This window comes from Felis catus, chromosome A2, assembly GCF_018350175.1.
Source record: "Felis catus isolate Fca126 chromosome A2, F.catus_Fca126_mat1.0, whole genome shotgun sequence".
Taxonomy (NCBI): Eukaryota; Metazoa; Chordata; class Mammalia; order Carnivora; family Felidae; genus Felis; species Felis catus.
Genome location: NC_058369.1, coordinates 91,127,891 through 91,147,281, shown reverse-complemented (window position 1 = coordinate 91,147,281; position 19,391 = coordinate 91,127,891). Strand labels below are relative to the sequence as shown.

General features: G+C 42.4%; 1 protein-coding gene across 2 annotated transcripts in view; it reads left to right on the top strand.

Annotated features, from left to right (window-relative positions):
* The first annotated feature begins 1,270 nt into the window (after positions 1-1,270).
* ELAPOR2 (endosome-lysosome associated apoptosis and autophagy regulator family member 2) overlaps positions 1,271-19,391 on the top strand; it is a 181,513-nt gene continuing 163,392 nt past the window's right edge. The window contains exon 1 of one of the 2 annotated variants that reach the window (XM_045052322.1): positions 1,271-1,560. In XM_045052322.1, coding sequence (XP_044908257.1) covers positions 1,372-1,560 — 189 coding nt within the window. In that variant the 5' untranslated portion in view covers positions 1,271-1,371. The remainder of the gene's footprint in view (positions 1,561-19,391) is intronic. The other variant, XM_023250311.2, reaches the window with a different exon arrangement.

Here is a 19,391-nt window from a genome sequence, read left to right as displayed (position 1 = left end):
GCAGTTAAAAGACCATGAAGAAACGTCTTCCAGATGCTAATACCATTACCGGTGTCCTGTCTCATTGGTGGGATCCCTACTAATTTTTACATTCTTCCTGATGCTTTTAAGTATTTTCCAAAATGTTTACAATAAACATGCATTATTATTACAACCAGACGAGAGAGAGAGAGAGAGAGAGAGAGAGAGAGAGAGAGAGAGAGAGAAACTTCACATTCCACGTGGAAATGTTTATTTAAAAAAAAATATTAGGGAGTCACAGAAATATTCAGGTCAATTTATGAGTCTGCCAGGTACATTTCTCCAGGTACTCAATTTTCAGAAACTTGGGCGCTCCTGTTGAATAACAGGATAATTCATGTAATCACAGAATTGCAGGCCAAGAAGGAACCTCTGAGATCCCCCAAAGTGAGGAAGGCATCATGCATGGCCATTTCCTGCACCAGTTGGTGTCCACTACCCCGTTCAGTATGTTTTCAATGAAAGAAAACATGAAGACCACCCCGGTAATCGTACTTATGGAAAAACTGCTTCCTCCAGAAACGAAAGGGCTTTCTTGCCCAAGGTGATACGGTTCCCATGAAATGACACGAGGAGTAGCTGTTCTTGTGGTCACTATTACTACCAACCCGTACCGCATCTACTGCTTGCCAGGCACTGCCCTAAGTGCTTCATACACGTCGATTAATTTAATTCTCTCCACAACCCTACGGGGGTAGGTATGGTTACTGTTTTCGTTAAGCAGGTGAGAAAACTGAGTCACCAACTGCATCGATATTTCATTCCCCTTTCCTCCCTGCCATATCACGCAAACCCTAATCACCAAAAAATCGATCTGACGCCCTCTAGCTTGGATCCTCACCCAGGGCTGTTCCTAGGGCGCATCTGGGAGTGTGTGTGATGCGGGTCAGTTGGGAGGTTTTAAAACGGCGCCGCCGGATAAACAATATCCTGGTGTCCAGTGTTTTACTCTGGCTCCATCCCTGGAGCGCCCCTCCTGGCGGGCCGCGGGGACCGGGGACACCAAGGGGGGCCCCGACCTCGCTCGCCCTCCGCGGCGTCGCGAGGCGCGGGCCCGGCGGCGGCGCAGCCCCCTCCGGACTGGACTCGCTCGGCCGGGCCGCAGCCCCCGCCCGCGCCACCTGCGCCCAGGCCCCCGCGTCTCCGCCCCGCGTCCCGCCCCCGCGCCGCGCCCGCGCCCCGCGGTCCCTCCCTCCGGCGTGACGGGAGCACCGGCGCCGGCTGCCCGGCAGCGAGCGCAGCCGAGCTGTCAGCGGGCGGACGGGCAGGGGGCGAGCGCGCGGCGAGCCGAGCGCGCCCCACCCGGGGAGGCTGCCTTCCTGCCGGCCGGCCGACCGCAGCGGGACGGAGATGCGGCTCCTCGCCCCGGGGCCGGCGCGGGGGAGGGGCCGGGGGCGGCGGGCGGGGGCTCCCCGCTGCGGGCTCTCGCCGCCCTGGAGCCCCGCCTGGATTTGCTGCTGGGCGCTCGCCGGCTGCCGGGCGGCCTGGGCTGGGGACCTGCCCTCCTCCTCCGGCCGCCCGCTTCCTCCTTGCCTGGAGGTGAGCCGCACCTGGTCCTTTACCTGGAGTTTGCGGGGGAGGGGGAGGACCAGCGGGAGGAGAGGGGCGAGGCTGGTGCCCGTTCGTCCCTCTCCCCGCCGTCGCCTTCTGCCTTTCTTGGGGGACAGGGGCTTTGGTTTGTGGCAGGGATGAAGTTGCCCGCCCCGGGAGGCTGGCCGAGAGAGGGTGTGTGGCTTTGCTGTCTTTTGGGTGATGCTTTTTCCGTTCGCGCTCCTGTTCTCAGGGCACTGAAGGACTTTGCGGCGCCCTCTTCAGAGTGCCAGGCTTGAGGACCTGGGGCCTTGGGAGAGATTTCAGCGAGTGGGATGGCGGGGAGACTGGGGAAGCCCCGCTGCTGGGATTTGGAGACCTGTCTCTTCACAGCTCTTGCAGAGAGCCAGATACTGCCACAGGAGGGTTTCCCGCTCCCCCCGCTCCCCGCCCCTCCTCGCCCCTCCTCGCCCTTTCTCCAGTCCCCTGGCTTCCCCTAGACCTTGTGGGGTCTCTACCAACCCCTTCTTCCCCCTCGCCCGCGCTCAGCTTCCTGATGAGGCCCTGGGGACTTGCTAAGCCAGTGTGTGGTATCACTTGGCATCCTTCTGGCAAAATATGGATATGAATTAGGGAGAATAAAAGAGTGTGTACTTAGAGAAGAGGCGGGTTGGTGATCTAGAGAATTAGCAAAGACAGAGTGAATATGCTCCTTTTGGGAGGTGTTCATCTGGATGAAGCATTGCCACTGTTTATTTTGTGGTTCGAGATTATTGTTGATTTACAGCCAGAAAGAATAATTATGGGTGATGAGATTTTCTCCTGCTTTTAGGGGAGCTGGACTTAACGTGCCAAAAATTTACAGGGGGTGTCGTTGGTAGTTGTATTGGGTGTTTATCTTTCCTTTTAGTGTTCCAGAAAGTCCATCCTCTTAATGAAAATCAATGAGGGGAAGGAAGCAACATTTTTGACCTACTTTGAGTGATTACATTGGGCAGGATATGAGGATTGAATACTGTTTTTAGGAAGATTGTTAGGCATCAGGGTGATGGGTCATTTTAATTTTTGTAGCAAAAATAGGTTAGCCCATAGCCCCTCTGGGAAGAATGGCCAGACACAGTTCCTTTGTGTGTGAATGCTGTAACTTCTGAATGTTACCCAGGCTTGAACTGTAGATAGAGTATTTGTGTTCTGGACCTCATCCATCTTCCTTGGATTTTCATCTTCCTCTCCCATAGTACAAGTCCCAGGACAGACCGAAATGAGAGAGAATCAGATCAAAGGCACGTGTGGGAGCACGCAGAGCGTTGCAATTGGGGAAATCAGGGCAAGTGCTCAACAAACAGCTGTGTTTAACTTCAGAGTTTATCAATATAATTAGTAGTGTAATCTGTGTTCTCCAACTTTACCTATCACTTGGGAATGATCCGTTCCTCCACGTTTCCATGGGAAGCTGCTTCTTGGATATCCTCAGGTTGAACAGTTATAACAGGACAAACCTAAAGCCTTACCTCCAGCCCCCGGCCTCAATATACACAACATACTTCTTTTTTCTGAAATGAGAAGTCTTGTAACACTAATTCTTAGTAATGAGGAATCTACTTGAACCTTCAGGGTGAAAGACATGGCCAATGGAGTGATGCTTTTTGGTCACTACAACTAGACTGATCCTTAAAATTTTTTTTTAAGGTTTATTTTTGAGAGAGAGAGACAGAGAACAAGCAGAGAAGGGGCAGAGAGAGACACAGAATCTCAAGTGGGCTCCCGGCTCCAAGCTGACAGTACAGAGCCTGACGTGGGGCTCGAACCCACAAACTGTGAGATCATGACCTGAGCTGAATCAGATGCTTAACTGACTGAGCCACCCAGGTGTCCCATCAGATCCTTTAGATGACCAGATGCACCACACAGGTACTCCTAGAAAGAACAGAATAGGAGTCTGCAGCCTAACAAAGAAATACTGAAATGAAAGGCAGGAAGGTGCCAAAAAGTTGAGGAAGTTTCTCTTCAATTAATTCTACTCTTTGTTGCACTAACTTTAGAAATTGCATGTGACTCAATTCCTTGAGGTCTTGTTTGAATTTTCCCCCCAAAAGTGGGAATAAATGACTCATAGAGGAGGATTGTATTGAGCTTGCCTGTGGCTCGTTGTGTTTTTAGAAATGGTGATGCACAGATCCATTTATATTCTTTCCGATGACTGGCAACATTTGTAAGATGACTGACTGGGAGTTAGAGCTTTCTTTGGAATTTGGAGGGGCCAAGCAGGATCATAGGGGCTAAATTTGCTCCTGGCCATCTGGTCTAACTAGCTGAGACAGTTTTATAGAATTGATCACGGTTTCTCTCTGACATTATTTTTGAGAGCAAAGGGAGAAGGGCAGGTGTTTTTCAGGCTCTGAGGGTAAGGGTCTGCTTGTCCTGGGAGGTAGGGGGGAGGTGTCCTCCGAAGTAGAGGTGTGGAATTGTAGGCCAAACTCCTGTGAGCACAGACATAAAGTAAGTATTTTGTGTTCAGTCTTGCCCATTTGTCCCTTTCCACTATTTAGTAATACAAACAGGTGGGGCACCTGGGTGGCTCAGTTGGTTAAGTGACTGACTCTTGATTTGGGTTCAGGTGATGATCCCATGGTTTGTGAGTTTGAGCCCCATATCTGGCTCTGCACTGACAGTAAGTAGCCTACTTGAGGTTCTCTCTCTTTCTCTTTGCCCCTTCCACGTGTGCGCATGCTCTCTCTCTTAAAATAAATAAACTTAAAAAAAAAAAAAAAGAAACAGAGGTGAATGGCACACACTAGAACAGAACTGTGAGCTGGGGAAGATTGTAAGAGTGGGGTCAGAGGCTGGCAACAAAGGCCAGCTCTCAATAATCTGAGAGAATGTTGAAAATGATGGAAAAATCTGTAATTCTAAACCTGATATTTTTCCCCCCAGGACTTTGAGTTTCACCCTCATTGATCAGTATTTTTATAAAAGTAGTCATGATTAACTGAGTTACGTAGACTCTGATTTTCCTTGCTTGGTTTTGGAGGAAAGCAAGGGAAGGAAAAAGAGCACAGAAAATTGTCCTGGGACTAGTCAAGTTATAATTGCTGGAGTTCAGGAAAAAAAAAAAAAAGACAACTGGGTTATGGATAAAGTTTCACTTAGATTTTTGCAGAGCATTGGACTCAGGGGTGAAACTCATAAAATACAACTTACTTTGTCAAGTCATTGGATGATGGAGCCAAAAAAGGGAGAAAAAAGATTACTTTGGAATACTCAGCTGGTGATCAGATCAGTAGAGTGGAAGCACAGGTATCGACAGGAAAGCTCTAGGTTGGGAGACAGAAATAAAACGTAAAGTCAGTGTGCCAGCAGAGGGAGGACAACAGGATGTGACTTGGGTAAATGGTGCTTAAAGAAAAAAAAGAAGACTGGACATCAGAATGTGCAGAATTAATTTCTCAGGCCTGTGTGTGGGGAAAGCATCCTATGGATTTCTTGGCCCGAGTTCATTGCTTGTAAAATGACAGTAATAAAAACTGACCTACCTATTTCTGTTGTGAGGATGAAGTTACTATATATTAAAGGAAAAATAAATCTATATAAATGTGAGAGTTGATTATTGCTGGATTAGTAGACCTAGATTGTGATATTTCAGAAAGGGTCTATGGGGAGATTTCAGAGCTTCTTCAGAGGATAGGCTTATCCAAGAATTGAATGGAATGGAATTTTTGACTCATTGAATAATAGGACTTAATGGAACTGCCAGAGGAAAAAATGATAAAGGCCAACAGATGATTCAGAATTGGAGTAAGGTATTAGAAGATAGAGTTATGAGAGTAAAAAGAACAGAAGTAAGTGGATTATGTTTGCATTATTTAAATTTTGAAAATTAAATCAGAAAATAGCTTGATTCTTAGTTCACTGCTCTCAAATCCTGCATAATACGATTCCACTGGTCTCTGAATCTTGAGGATGATGATGTCCTGCCAACAGATTTTATTCCACAGACATTTATTGAGCTTATACTATGTGCCAGGCGACATGTCAGATGATGTGAAATTACAAATTAAAAAAAAATTAATTGGGTAAGGGTGAGACAGAAATGTAAACAATCGCAGTGATTGGGTGCCATGAAAGGAGAAAGGGGATGTCACATCTAGTGAGAAAGACATAAAAACGCCCTGTAGAGGAAGTGAATGAGACCTGAAAGATGAAGAGGAATTTGCCAAGCAGACAAGGATCATATGTGAGTGTGGGCTAGAAAGGACATCTCTGGTGTAGAATATAGGTTGAAAAAGGGCAGAGAGACAAAACGGCTTGCAACTGGAATACAGCATGCTCTGGAAAGTTTAGTGAGAGATGAGTCTGCGAGGCAAGCAGAAGAAGCTTGATCATAGGGTACTCCATATCATGCTAATAAGCTGGTCTTCATTTGGTGGTTGTGGGGGAGCAATAGAAGGATGTAAAAATCAGGAGCAATAAAGTATGCTCTACTTTGGCAACAATATGGAATCCATATTAGAGGGCTAGGAGATAGAAAGGGGTAAGACCTGCTAGGAGCAATTGTAATAGTCCAGGTAAAGGATAATGGACCTCAGCTAAGAAGCAGCCATGAAGATGGCACAGCGGGTGTGCTGGGAGAAGGTAGAATGTTCAGTAAGTGGATGTGGAGGGTGAGGGAATGAAAGGTCCTGGCTTGAGGAGAAGATGGTGCCTCTAACCTCCTTGAGAATGAAAGTGAGGAAGACAAGATGAGGACCTTGGTTCTGGAGAGGTTGACTTTAAGTAGAGTTGGTCATTAGGCAGTTGGGTATCAGGTCTTGTTGCTCAGGGGTCTGTTCAAGTTCATTTGAACTTGAACAAAAGACATGGTTGAAACTGCTGGATTGGATGCTCGTCCGGAGAGTGGGAACAAAGAGGATGAAAGGTAAGGTTTTACTAACATTAAAGGCAGTAGAAATCAAGGCATCCGCAAAGGAGACATGTAAGTAATGCTACTCTAAGGGAAATGGACTGTACAGAGTGTGAGGAAGGTGAGAAAAGCCTTGGAAGAAGAAAGGGGTGGTTGTGGTGTCAGTTGCCCAAAGAAACTCCAGTAAGATGAGGATTAAATAGAATATTGAATCTGACCATCAGGATGTTGGTACTCAATGCCAGAGTGGTTCCTGTGGAACGGTGGGGATAGCTTGAGTATCAACTGAGAGGCGAGGCAGGGATGATAGAGCAGAACTTTATTATACAGCATTTGTAGATTAGGTAAGAGATTGGGTCTTCCACATCTGCATAAATCAGGAGAATTGCAAATGGCCATGTCTTCTGTTTCAGAATCGGATGGCAACAGTTGAGAAACTTTGAGCAGGTGGTCTCTGAAGGTCATGAGCTGTGGGGGAGGGTGTCAGAGATTCTAAAGTCACACTGCCCAGAAAGGGGTTAGGACCCAGCCTCTGTTTTCAAGCAGTTGAGATAATCTTTTCTGCGAGGCTTGTGGAGGTGAATTTTCCATTTCAAGTCCTTCCACTGAGAACCGTTTCTCATGTTTTAGGCAAATGCGAACAAGTCTTCACACCATCAATATTTACAATGTAAAACTAAGAGTTGACAGTTCTGTGAAGTGTCATATTTTAGCACAAGGGATGGAAATAGCAGAGCATAGTATAGAGTGGCACATTTTCCTATCATAGTGCATTCTTCAGAAGTGCCTTGGATCTTCTTCTTTATTGTCAGAAAACACCAGCCAAATTTGGGTTGCCTTTTCCTCCCCATTGAAGAAACCATGGATATTTCTTGTCCCTTTTTGCATTTCTTAATCTAAGCTACCTGTAATATTTCGATATTAAACCCATATTTATTGTGTACTTAACTACCAGCTACTGGTGGTGGTGAAATGGCGCACCATGCATATGGCCCTGCCCACACTGAGCTTTATAATCTTGTGAGGGCTTTGCTGGATGTAGGGGTTTGCTGGATGAAGGTTGTGCTTGGTGACGATAGAACATCTCAGACAAAGGAAGCCGCCCGGCCAGGATTAATTCCTGTATCCTTCTTTAACGCCTCAACCCTTTAACTGCTAAAGACAAAGGATCTTTTCTCTGAATTCTAGTCGCAGCCCATTGTTTACTCTCGGGCATGTGTATGCTGTTCTACAAATGTTTTGCACGCACAGGACCATCCTGTACGGTTGGGTGAGTTGTGCCCTGAAGAAGGGCACCCAGCTAGGGGGGCAAGTAAGAGCTAGAATCTGTCCTGTGTGCATGTGGCCAGCCAGCTGTCCTGGCACAGGTCGGCGTCCATCTGCAGGAAGGAATACCTTTTCCCAATTTATAGTCCAGGAGAGACATCATTTTCTAAGTCATGCAAAGGTCATATGCTTTACCAGAGGCTCGGAACATCCTCCCCCACTCCCTCAAGTACATGATATGCTCATTGAGGGCAGGATTTCATCATCTTTTTCAATAGACAGTGATTAAATATCTTTACGTTGAAGACACTTTAGGGGTTTTAAAGATGAGTAAGATGTAGGTCCTCTTTTCTGGCAGCACTGATCACTGCCTTGAAAGTAAAGTAGTGTGGGTGGCTTCCACTTTTTAAATTATAAAAAGAAATTGATCTTTATAGTACATTTAATCTTAATTGACATCTTCTCTCATTTGTACCAGATTTAAGACACTGAAATAAAAACCCAGTGATCAGAATATATTGAAGTCTATTCTCAACTCAGTTTATAGCTCTGGAGTTCAGGATACTATTTATTGCTTATTCACATCTTCACTTTTATAGGTCTTTTCTCTAGGTCAGTGGTTCTCAAAGTGGGATCATAGGACTAGTAGTGTTAACATTACCTGGAAACTTGTAAGAAATGCAAGTTCTTGGGCCTTGCACACAGCCTGCTAAATCAGAAGCCCTGGGGTTGTGGCCCAGCAATCTTTGTTACAGTCAGCTCTCCAGGGTTATGTTATACCCTGAACTGTCCTAGTTATAAGGGGAGGAGTACAGTTTACTGCCTTAAACCCAGGGATCTGTTTCATCGTTAAAACTCCTTCAGCTATAACTCAAGCTGATTGCTGTTTCTGCAGGGCATTTTAGAAACTCCTGCAATAATCACATCCAGTGGGGCATGAGCTCCTCCCATTAGCCTGAAGTGTATCAGAAAGCATTTCTCTGTTATCTTCTGTACACCAGGTACTAGGCAGGATGCTGCTGCTAATACAGGATGCAGAGGACCTTGTCATCCCTCTCTAGGAGCCTAAGGCCTGAGGGAAGACGGAAACATGGGAATTAATGAGTGTTTCTCTCTGAAATAGACATTGGAATAGATAAACATGGTAATATAAAGAAAGTATGGTCAGCCTTTTTGGTTAATGTTTTCCAATGTTTGCTACTTAAGAGGAGGAGCGTGTTGTGTATACTTTGCTCTAACTGCAAAGTCTCTTCTTGTTAGAGTAGATGTAGTATCAAAGGTGGGCAATCACTATTCAAATTTGTACTCAGTCACCGTTTTATGTGACCATGTGCAAATCATTCTCTTTGAGTCTTTCTTTGTCTGAAAATGAATATAGTAACTCCTGCCTTATCTACGTTAGAGTTACTGGGAGAATCTAATGAATTTGAAAATGCTTTGTAAATTTTAATGCAATCCAGATAGCAGTTATTATGCACGTTGAAGTTAAGAACAGTGTTTCTGAAGGGATGGATTGAAGTATGAAAGGGCTAGGAGGTGGATAAGAAATTTGTTAACTTACAAAAGTATTTTATAGGGGTATTCTTTTTTTCATGTTTAAATTTTTAATATTTTATTTATTTTTGAGGGACAGAGTATGAGTGGGGGAGGGGCAGACACACACACACACACACACACACACACACACACACACACACACAATCTGAAGCAAGCTCCAAGCTCTGAGATGTCAGCACAGGGCCTGATGTGGAGTTCAAACTCAGGAAGTGCGAGATCATGATCTGAGCCGAAGTTGGGCACTTAACCAATTGAGGCACCCAGGCAGCCCTAGGGGTATTTTTCTAATTATTGAGGTTGTGTGTTGTGAAAATTTTAGAAAATAAAGTATAAAAAAAGTCAGCTGTAGTTCTTCCACTTGGGGATATCTGGTATTAATGTTTTAGCACATTTCCACTTGCACATTTTCTTTCTTTTTTTCTTTTTCTTTTCAAAACCACAAGCGAGCTTGTCTTGTGTCTTTTCCTCTCTTGTTATAACCATTTTCCAATGCCACTAACACTTCTTTGTAAATATTTCCATAATAGTTATAAATATCTTAATATGTAATATATTGCAAAATATTGCATCATTTGAATGTCTACCTTTGTTTACTTGTAAGTCATTTACTTCACCATTTCACCGCATATGCTCTTGTCTAGGTGAACGATGATCTTTTCTTTGCTAAATCCAGCTGTTGTTCCTCACCTTTCCCTGCCTTGTCAGAAGCCCTGGACTTGGTTGCTCTGTCACCACTAAAACTTTTACTTGGCTTCAGGCACACCTCACTGTCTTGGCGTCTCTCTACACTGTGATTCTTCAGTCATTACTGGTTCTGTCTCATCTCCCTGATTGCCTTACACTGGGGCTTTCCAGGCTTAATCCTTGGCCCTCCTATCTTTTTTTTTTTTTTTTTTTTTTTTGGTCATCCTCACACTCTTGGTGGTATCATCTAGTTTCTTAGCTTTAAATACTATCTACACGTGGACAGCTCTCAGATTTACATCTCTCCTCACTGGACCTTTCCCTGGATTCCCAGCTTGCACAGCCTTGGTGTCTCCACTTGGGTAGTTGAACTCCACCCTGACACATTTGAACCTGAGCTCCTGAAACTGCTCCAAACCTACTCTTTCCCCATTTCCTCTAATGAGAACTCCTCCCTTCCAGTGGCTCAGGCCTAAAACTTTAGAGTCTCCACAGACTTCTTTTTCTCCTACTTCCTATATCCAGTCTGTCAGCAAACTCTGTTGTCCTGCTTCAATATAGTTAGCGTCAGAACTTTTCACCTTCTGGGCCACACCACCATCGTCTCTTGGCTGGATTATAACTTCCCGTCTGGATCTCCTTTAGTTTAATCTCAACAGAGCACTTAAGAGATCACATTAAAACATAAGTCCAAAAAAGTGTTATTCTACTACTCATAGCTCTTTGAAGGCTTCATTCAGAACCAAAGCTGGTGGCTTATAGGACCCAGTGTGGTCCAACTTCCCATTAAGCCTCTAATGACGCTTGAGAAAGCCTGTTTCATAGGACTCTCTCCATTCTTAATTCTGCTTCAGCCTCTCCAGTCTGCTTGCTCTTTCTAGAATGTGTTGTGTGAGCTCTTTTCTCAGGGCCTCTGCTTTGCTCTGCTTGCAACTTCCTTCATTCAGCTATTTGGCTTTTCTCCCTCATGTGCTTCAGGTTTCTACTCACTTGTCATCTCAGTAGGGCTTTCTCGGGACTCCTGTTAAAAATAGCCACCTCCTCCTTTCTGTCCTCATTTTGTGCTTTCATTTTTCTCCACAGCACTTTCCAGCATCCATTATAATATATATTCTAATTATTTTTTTGTTTTGTTTTTATGACCCCCCCCCCCCACCAATAAGTTGCAAGCTCTATCAAGACAAGCCAGTTGCTTCTTCCCTTCCTCTCTCTTTCTCTTTGAAAATAAGCTACTTTATCCCTGGCGTTTCAAACAGGGCTTGAGACAGTAAATGCTTAATAAATGCTTCTTGAATGAATGAGTATATTTAATTTGGGGTGCTGAGGTTTTTCATTGTTTGTAACGTACAAATGTTATAATAACATAAAACATTGAGTTTCTTATTATTGAAGATACATTACTTGCAGCAGAAATTTTAGGTCAAAGAATGTGAACCGTATCCTGGGCAACACTGGAAATTGTTACTTATTGCTACTAACTTGATGGTGGAAAATGCTGTCTCACTGATGTAATTAACATTTCTTTAATCACTATTGAGAGTCAATATTTTTCATATCACTTAGTTTTTTGGAGAATTTTCTGTTTAGGTATTTTCATTTAATGTTTTTCTTACATATATGGTAGTAAGGATACCATTCAGTATACACTGAAGATATATTTCTCTAGATTTTTTTCCTGTCCACATGTCTTGAGATAATATAATACCCAGAGAAAGCAATTAGTTATTTAGACTGTAAAAATATATGGTCTAAAAATATATAGAATTACTTAACACATCAAATAGCAATAAATTTAATTTTTATTTATTTTAATTTTTACTTTTTTAAAGTTTATTTTGGGGGAGAGAGAGAGAGAGAGAGAGAGAGAGAGAGAATATATCCCAAGCAGGCTCCAGTCTCTCAGCCTTGAGTTCCCATGTGGGGCTTGGTCTCATAAACCATGAGATCATGACCTGAGCTGAAACTGGGAATCAGATGCTTAACTGACTGAGCCATCCAGGCGCCCCTAGGAAAATATTCAATTTTTAAAAACACTGTTGTTTGGTACATAGTACCTTACTAAATTCCTCCAATAAATGAAGTCTATCATGTGTTTGGCTGACAAAAATACTAAAGCAACTGCAAAATGACTAAGAATTCTTGGGCTTGGAATGACAGTCTTTTGTTCTAAGATTGTGTTTTTGAAATTTCAAGATCGTCCTACTTCATTCTGTGTTCTTTCTTTTTCAGTGGCCATTCATATGTTTATCTGTTCATCTAGCATGTAATGAGTTCATATCCTGTATTTCTTTCACTGGGAAACTACTAATGCCTAAGTCTATGATTATTACAGTACAGACGGGTTACATGCTGTGAGGGAGTTGTGCACAGGGTTACACGGAAGCAAGGAGAAGGGGCAACTGAATCAGATTAAGGAACCCTGGCCTCAGAGAAAGTCCTGTTGGAGCTGAGTTTTGAAAGATTTCCCGAAGTGCTTTCTGGGATGCACAGAGGCCAGCATTTCTCGGTCAGAGAAAATAGGTTGTGTAACAGCACAGAGGACTTAACTCCTATGACCATTTCAAGGGCTAGAGTGAAGGCACGTGGATAGGAGTGGCAAGAGATGGCTAGGTTGTGGGGAAGGCAGGAAAGCTATGGGGAGCCACTGACATCAGGTTAGGATTATTCTGTTGGTAAAAGGAGGATGATGAAGGAGGGATCTTATTGGAGGCAGGGAGATCAGGTAGGGGACAGCTGCCTCTCCCACGGGGAGAGCAAGAAGTCAGAGCTGGGCAGCTGACAGAGCGGGGTAGTGGTAGTACTCAGTGATACATCGCAGCCTCCAGGGACTGCTAGGGCTTTAGCCTTGGGCTACTGGGTAGATGCTTAGCCTTTCATTGAGACTGAACATTTAGGAGGAGGAGGCCAGGTGGCTGAAAGAAAGAGGATGAGTTCATTATTGGCATCGTGAGTTTAAAGTGCCCAAGGGACTTCCAAATAGCGCTCTCCCAGAGACAGCTGGATGTCTGCGAGTGCAACAGAGAGACAGCGTGTAAGCCACAAGCACATAAGAGGTACTTGAGGCCACTGGCGTTGATGAGGTCACCTGGGCTCTTAGCAGGCAGCAAGAGCAGTGTGCTGAGGAGAGGGCTCCGGGAAACGCCGGCATGTAAAAAGCAAGCTGAGCCAGAAGCAATTGAGAAGGAAACTGAGAAGGCACAGCCGGTACGGTGATAGCACAGAAGCTGGCTGAGGATTGAAGGGGTAGCTGACCACCAGGAAATCTGGAGGATGATACCCACGTGGTGTTGCTTGACGTTTAGTAAGGCGTTTGAAACATCATATCCTTGTGGGCAAGAAGCAGAAGGATATGCTGAATGATCGTATCACTAGGCAGATTGTTGGCTATTTGAACCCAGATGTACCCTAAGGTTATTAATTGAAGGGATTGATGCCAATCTGGAGGGAGGTGTTCAGTGTAGTACTATAGTCTCCACGTCATGCACAGGGGATATATTCCAAGACCCCCAGTGGATGCCTGAAACCCTGGACAGTACGGCACCCTATATATACTGTGTTTTTCCTTGTACATACATTCCTGTGACAAAGTGCTATACATTTTGTGTAAGAGATTAACAACAATAATAAAATAGGACAATTACAACAGTATACTGTGGTAAAAGTTACATGAATGTGATCTCTCTATATCTCACTGTACTGTACTCACCCTTCTTGTGATAGTGTGAGATGATAAAAGGCCTGCGTGATCAGGTGAAGTGAGGTGAATGATGATGTTGCATTTGGCTATTATTGACCTTCTGGTTATACATCAGGAGGGGGATCATCTGCCTTTGGGTTGGTTGCTTATGGATAACTGAAACCACCAAAAGCAAAACCACGGCTGAGGGCCTAGTGTACCGTTGGTATTAGTACCTAATCTTTGAGTTGTTGTTGTTTTACTATTTAATCGATGTTTTGGTTTTGGGAAGGCTTAGCCAAATTTTGTAAAGTCAGAAATCTGGGAAAGACGCCTAATGACTTGGAAAGCAGAATTGGGATTCAAGATGATTTGAAAGGCTAGAATAATGGGCAAACATAATTGTTCTAAGTATCGACTGTCCTTTTGGGTTCTGAAATTTGGTTGTTTAATCATAGGATGAGGAAGTCTTGCTGAAAAAGGATGAAGAAGTCTTGCTTAAAAGTACTTTTGAAGCCACAGATGTCACGTGGCTGCTAAAAGCACCGATGGTGTGTGTGTTAGGCTCTATTAATAAGAGCAGAGTACTTGGCTCACAGAAGGTAGACGTTTAACTTAGGTTAGTGATTCAATTTAGGAGTAATATTTGAAGAGGGATATTGACATATGGCGATGTTGACTTGACGTGCCAGTTAGGAAATGAAGTATTTAGAAGGTATGTCCAAATACTTGATGACTGACCAAAGGAATTGAGGCTGGGTAGCTCTGAGAAAACTTGAGGGAATCATGATAGCTTCAAATGCATTATGTGCCGTCACGTATTAGAAGCATTTATATAATGCTCTTTTAGAGGATGGTATTAGGATTGGTGGGTAGTAGACAAAAGGGTGCAGATTTTAGTTCATCCGAGAAGGTGTCTTATATCAGTAGCGTCATGAACTGCTTCTTTGTACTTTGGAAGTTGCAGGTTTCCTCTTTTGGGCAGGCTGATGGCCTAGGTCACATCTGTGGGAATGATGAGTTCTGGTTCCCTACTGTGTGCCTATATTCATATGGTGGCTTTAAGGGGCAGTTCAATGACTGTTCAAGGTTACATACATTCCTCTTGTAACAAGTAAGAAGAGAAATCTTTATCCTCGGCGCTTTAGTTCTAGGACACACTCCTTCTTAAGCTGTCATATTTAACACTTTATTCTAAGATTGCTACCGTGTAAACATAAAACAATTGCCCTTTGGTGTTTAATGTAACATCCTAAAATGGAGAGTGGAAAAAATTGGCCATTTGAAATTTAAGTCTGATGCCGACTTCTATTTGGTAATTCTTGGGCATATCAATAATGCATACTAGGACATAACTTGAACTAAATAACAGTTGATGCTTAAACATATCTGAGCTTGGTATGCTGGGGAAGTGCTTCCGTATCTAAAGAGCAGGTAAATATTAACACTATTTGCTCTATTTTTTTTACGATGCCTTTTTTTTACATTTGACCTTTTGAAAATTAAATGCAGTACGTGTGCATTCTAGAAAAATGAGGCGATAAAAATACTCGTAATTTTACCAAATAAGCACACTACTTTTAACATTTTAGCATTTGTAGTAGAAAAATTAATAAAAAGAACAATAGGAACAATTTTAGGTCATTTCATTTACTAATTGATGAATTCATCCTCCAGACTCTAATGAGATTGGTCCTAATACTTCCAGCTTTGTAGAATTACTACCTGTGAGCCCCAGCTGCTGCCCCATTGCTCACATTTGTAACCATCAGGAAACCCTGTCTCTATCACATATTTCATATGTCTTTGCATATATTTCATGGCAAATATACATGTATGTTTACAAAATTGGAATATTCTGCGCATACAGTTTGGTAATCTTTTTTTTTTCATTTAACTCTATGCTGTGAACTTATTCCCTCATTTTGACTTCTCTAGAATTTTTATTCAGTGCTTAATGTAAGGTAAGCATCTAACTTTATTTTTGAATAACCAGGTTTCCTAAATAGTGTTTTGAACAATCCGTAATTCATCCTTTCTCCATTGATTTGTTTTCTGTACCATCTATTGTGTGGGTATATACATTCTTTTTAATCTATTATGTATAAAAAGTGACATACATATCCTCAAAAGTATTTGATTTCTTTTGGGCTACTTTGTATGCTGTTTATTTATTTATTTTTACCAAGATTGCACACAGAATTTTGTAATATGATTTTATAATATACTTGTTGCTTTTCTTTCAAATATTTTTCTGCTGTTCTCACTACTCTTCAAGTTCAACTTCAGAATAATTTTGAAAAGTTAAAAAAAAACTCACTGGAATTTTCTCTTGGATTCTGTTAAATCTTTTAACTTATTTGGAAAAACTGTCATCTTTGTAGTGTAATCTTCGGATTTGAAGACCTAGTTTCCTTTGGTGCTTGGAGTATTCTGTACGTTTCATGAGCACTGACTTTGTAAGTTTTTTGTTACTATTTTTTTATGGCAGCTTTCCCCTACCATTTTATCTTTCTGTTTGTTTGTTTATTTATTTATTTTGAGAGAGAGAGCATGAGCAGGGAAAGACAGAGAGAGGGGGAGAGAGAGACTCTCAAGCAAGGTCTGCATTGTCTGCATGGAGCCCTATGCGGGGCTTGATTTGACAAACTGGGAGATCATGACCTGAGCCAAAGTCAGACTCTTAACCGACTGAGCCACCCAGGCACCCCTACCATTTTATTTTTTAATTGATTTTCCCCTGATAGGCTGAAAAGCCATTGGTTTTTAGAAATTGTGTATCTTGTTATAGAGTGGTCTTGTTAATTCTAGTATTTTGTTGATTATCTTTGATTTTCTTTCTAAAAAAAAATTTTTTTTTAAATGTTTGTTTATTTTTGAGAGAGGAAGAGACAGAATGTGAGCAGGGTAGAGGCAGAGAGAGAGAGAGACAGAGAGGGAGACACAGAATCTGAAGCAGGCTCCAGGCTCTGAGCTGTCAGCACAGAGCCTGATGCAGGGCCCAAACCCAAAGACGATGAGATCATGACCTCAGCTGAAGTCGGACACTCAACCGACTGAGCCACCCAGGCGTCCCAGATTTTCTTGATAACCAGTACCATTTATTGAATAGTGAAATGTACGAAACACTTTACTTATATTAACAGTAATCCTCACAGCTATCCATACCTTTGCTTTTAGAGTTGAGGAAACTGAAGCTCAAAGGCAATTCATACCTTGAGAAAGATGTCAGAGGTAGTGAGTCCTAAGCCTGGGATGTGTGTGTCCTCAGAGATTTCACTTTCCATTGAACTTCACTGCCTTCCACTCTGCCTACCCTGAGCTGGTTTGTACCTCTAGTTCCTTACAACTGCTTCTGTCAGGATATACATGGAATCTTACCAAGTGTACCGAGCAACTATTTATAATGTTTTCCTCCTTTAGTCCATCATTTTTAGATTCCTTTTTCTCAGGGTAGTAATCCCTTTCTCATGTGTTTTAGAAATCTATCCTCTGCTCCAAGGTAGATCTTGGTGTTGCACATGTTTTAACAAAATGAGCTCTCTGTACGGCTGTGTTTCAGCCATAGACAGGTGTGTAGGTGGCCATGGCCACTGGTCTCCTTGTCTCGAGGACGAGGTGTCTGTGTAGAGTCCTTAGTGCAAATTGTGTTGTCTGGCAAACTGTGTCCTGCTGGGCTGATCAACTGAGGGGGAGCTCATCCTGTCTAAACTAGATTCTTGTTTAGGAAAATTTTTTTTGGAAGAAGAATTTTTTTAGACAGAAAAAAGGAGGACAGCTGTTTGTGGTTCTTCCCCAGTAAGCACACCTGACGGGCCCTGGACGTAGTGCATGTTCTGTCTCTGTCTTGCCCTGTGCAGTTCTGGGAATAGAGGATGCCGAAGAGTTAAGCCAGGGTGAGGGGTGTGGGTCTGATGACATCTTAAACCAGAAGCCTGTAAAACTTCAAACATAAAAGGCTGAACCCTGTTGTTGAAAAAAACCACTATATACCAAAGACAATCCCGAATGGAAATCAATGGGTGATAGTTCTATCTTTTTACCACAACTCTTTCAGTGTTTTTGTTCTGTATTCCCTTTTTCCTTAAAGACTTACATCAGAGTTATGTGGGCCAGGCATTGTTCTAAGTGTTTGAGATGTATTAGCCCATTTAAAAGCACATATATAAATAATACTGCTCTAAAGTGTTATTCAGATATTTAGCGGGAGGCTAACAATTGCCTCAATCTTTTTTAAACTTTATTGAAGATTAATTGAAGTACATTAAACAACATAAATATGCAGTATATAATTTGGCCACTTTTGATGTATGTATACACTTAAGAAACGAATGCCAAAATCAAGATAGCCATTTCAAATACCCCCAAAGGTTTCTTGCTTCCCCTCATAATCTACTCCTCCCCCCACCTTGTCCTTAGGCAGTCACTGATCTGCTTTCTGTCACTATAGATCCACTTGCATTTTCTAGAATTTCATATAAATAGAATTCAATGGCATTCACTCTCTCTCTCTGGTTTTTTTTTTTTTGTTTTGTTTTTTTGTTTTTTTGTTTTTTTGTTTTTGCACTGGCTGTTTTCACTTAGCATAATGATTTTGAGATTGATTCACGTTGTGGTGTATTCAATAGTTTGTTCCTTTTTATTGCTGAGTAGCATTCCATTGTATGGCTATACCACATATGCGTATCTATTTTTAACATACTATAGTTCTAATCATGGTACTTGATATTCTTAACCTCCAATATGATAATGTAATCTATGAATATCAAGAACTCATTAGCGAGCATTTCAAATGGGTTGTTTATAAAGTTCGCCAGCAGCAGCCCAAAATGTAAATGTAAGCACTAAAGGAATGTTGACGTTCTGAGATATTCTGGGAGGTAATTTATTTTTCTGTTTTACTGAGTATTTAGTGCTATTTCAGATACGTCTTGATTTTTGAAAAGCTAATCATTCAGTTAGTTAGATATGCTTGTTGGGATTACTTCCACTTGCCTGCCTGTCTGCCTATAGATCATTTCATTACCAATTAATGTTTGTCAGAGTGCAAGGGACGAAGGCAAGCCTCCCACCAAGCATTCAGAAGCTAAAATGAGAACTTTTTTTTAGTTCATCGTGGTGATGAGCATTTGTGTACTCTCTAGATGAGAGTAATGTTTGTATTCATTTGGAAGGACAATTAAATATATTCATTAGTTTCATATAATAGTTGAGATTATATTTCAAAATAAAAATCCAGCAAGATAGCTAGGTTTAATTGCATTTTTCTTTTTTTGGTGGGCAGTGATAGGAAGGCGGTTGGCTAGAACCGAACATTTAGAACAAAGTAAGAATGCTTTTAGACTAGTAGTGGTTCCATAAACTTTGGGGACTCTTTCTTTCTGTCTCTTTCTCTCTCTCTTTTTCTCACCCACCCTCCTCTCTCCCTTCCCTTCCCTTTTCTTTTTTCTTTCTTCTTTTTTCTCTTTTTCTTTTTCTTTTATTTCTTCTCCAAAGAAGCTAAAGGTACTAATGGGAACTATAATTGTGAGACTGGCTGATCTGTCCTATTTGGGTTTATTTTTCTGTAGCAGTAACTGATGACTTTTCCAGGACAGGGAGAATGATGTGACTCATTTGTCTTGATAGCAGTGAGTTCTGCCCTCTCTGCTTGGACATGGATACAGGAAGACCATTACTTAAACCCACCCTTCTTTTCTGCCCCTCTTTTCTGTCCTTCCTTTCAAAACCAGACTCTTCACCTTTATTTCTTCAGTT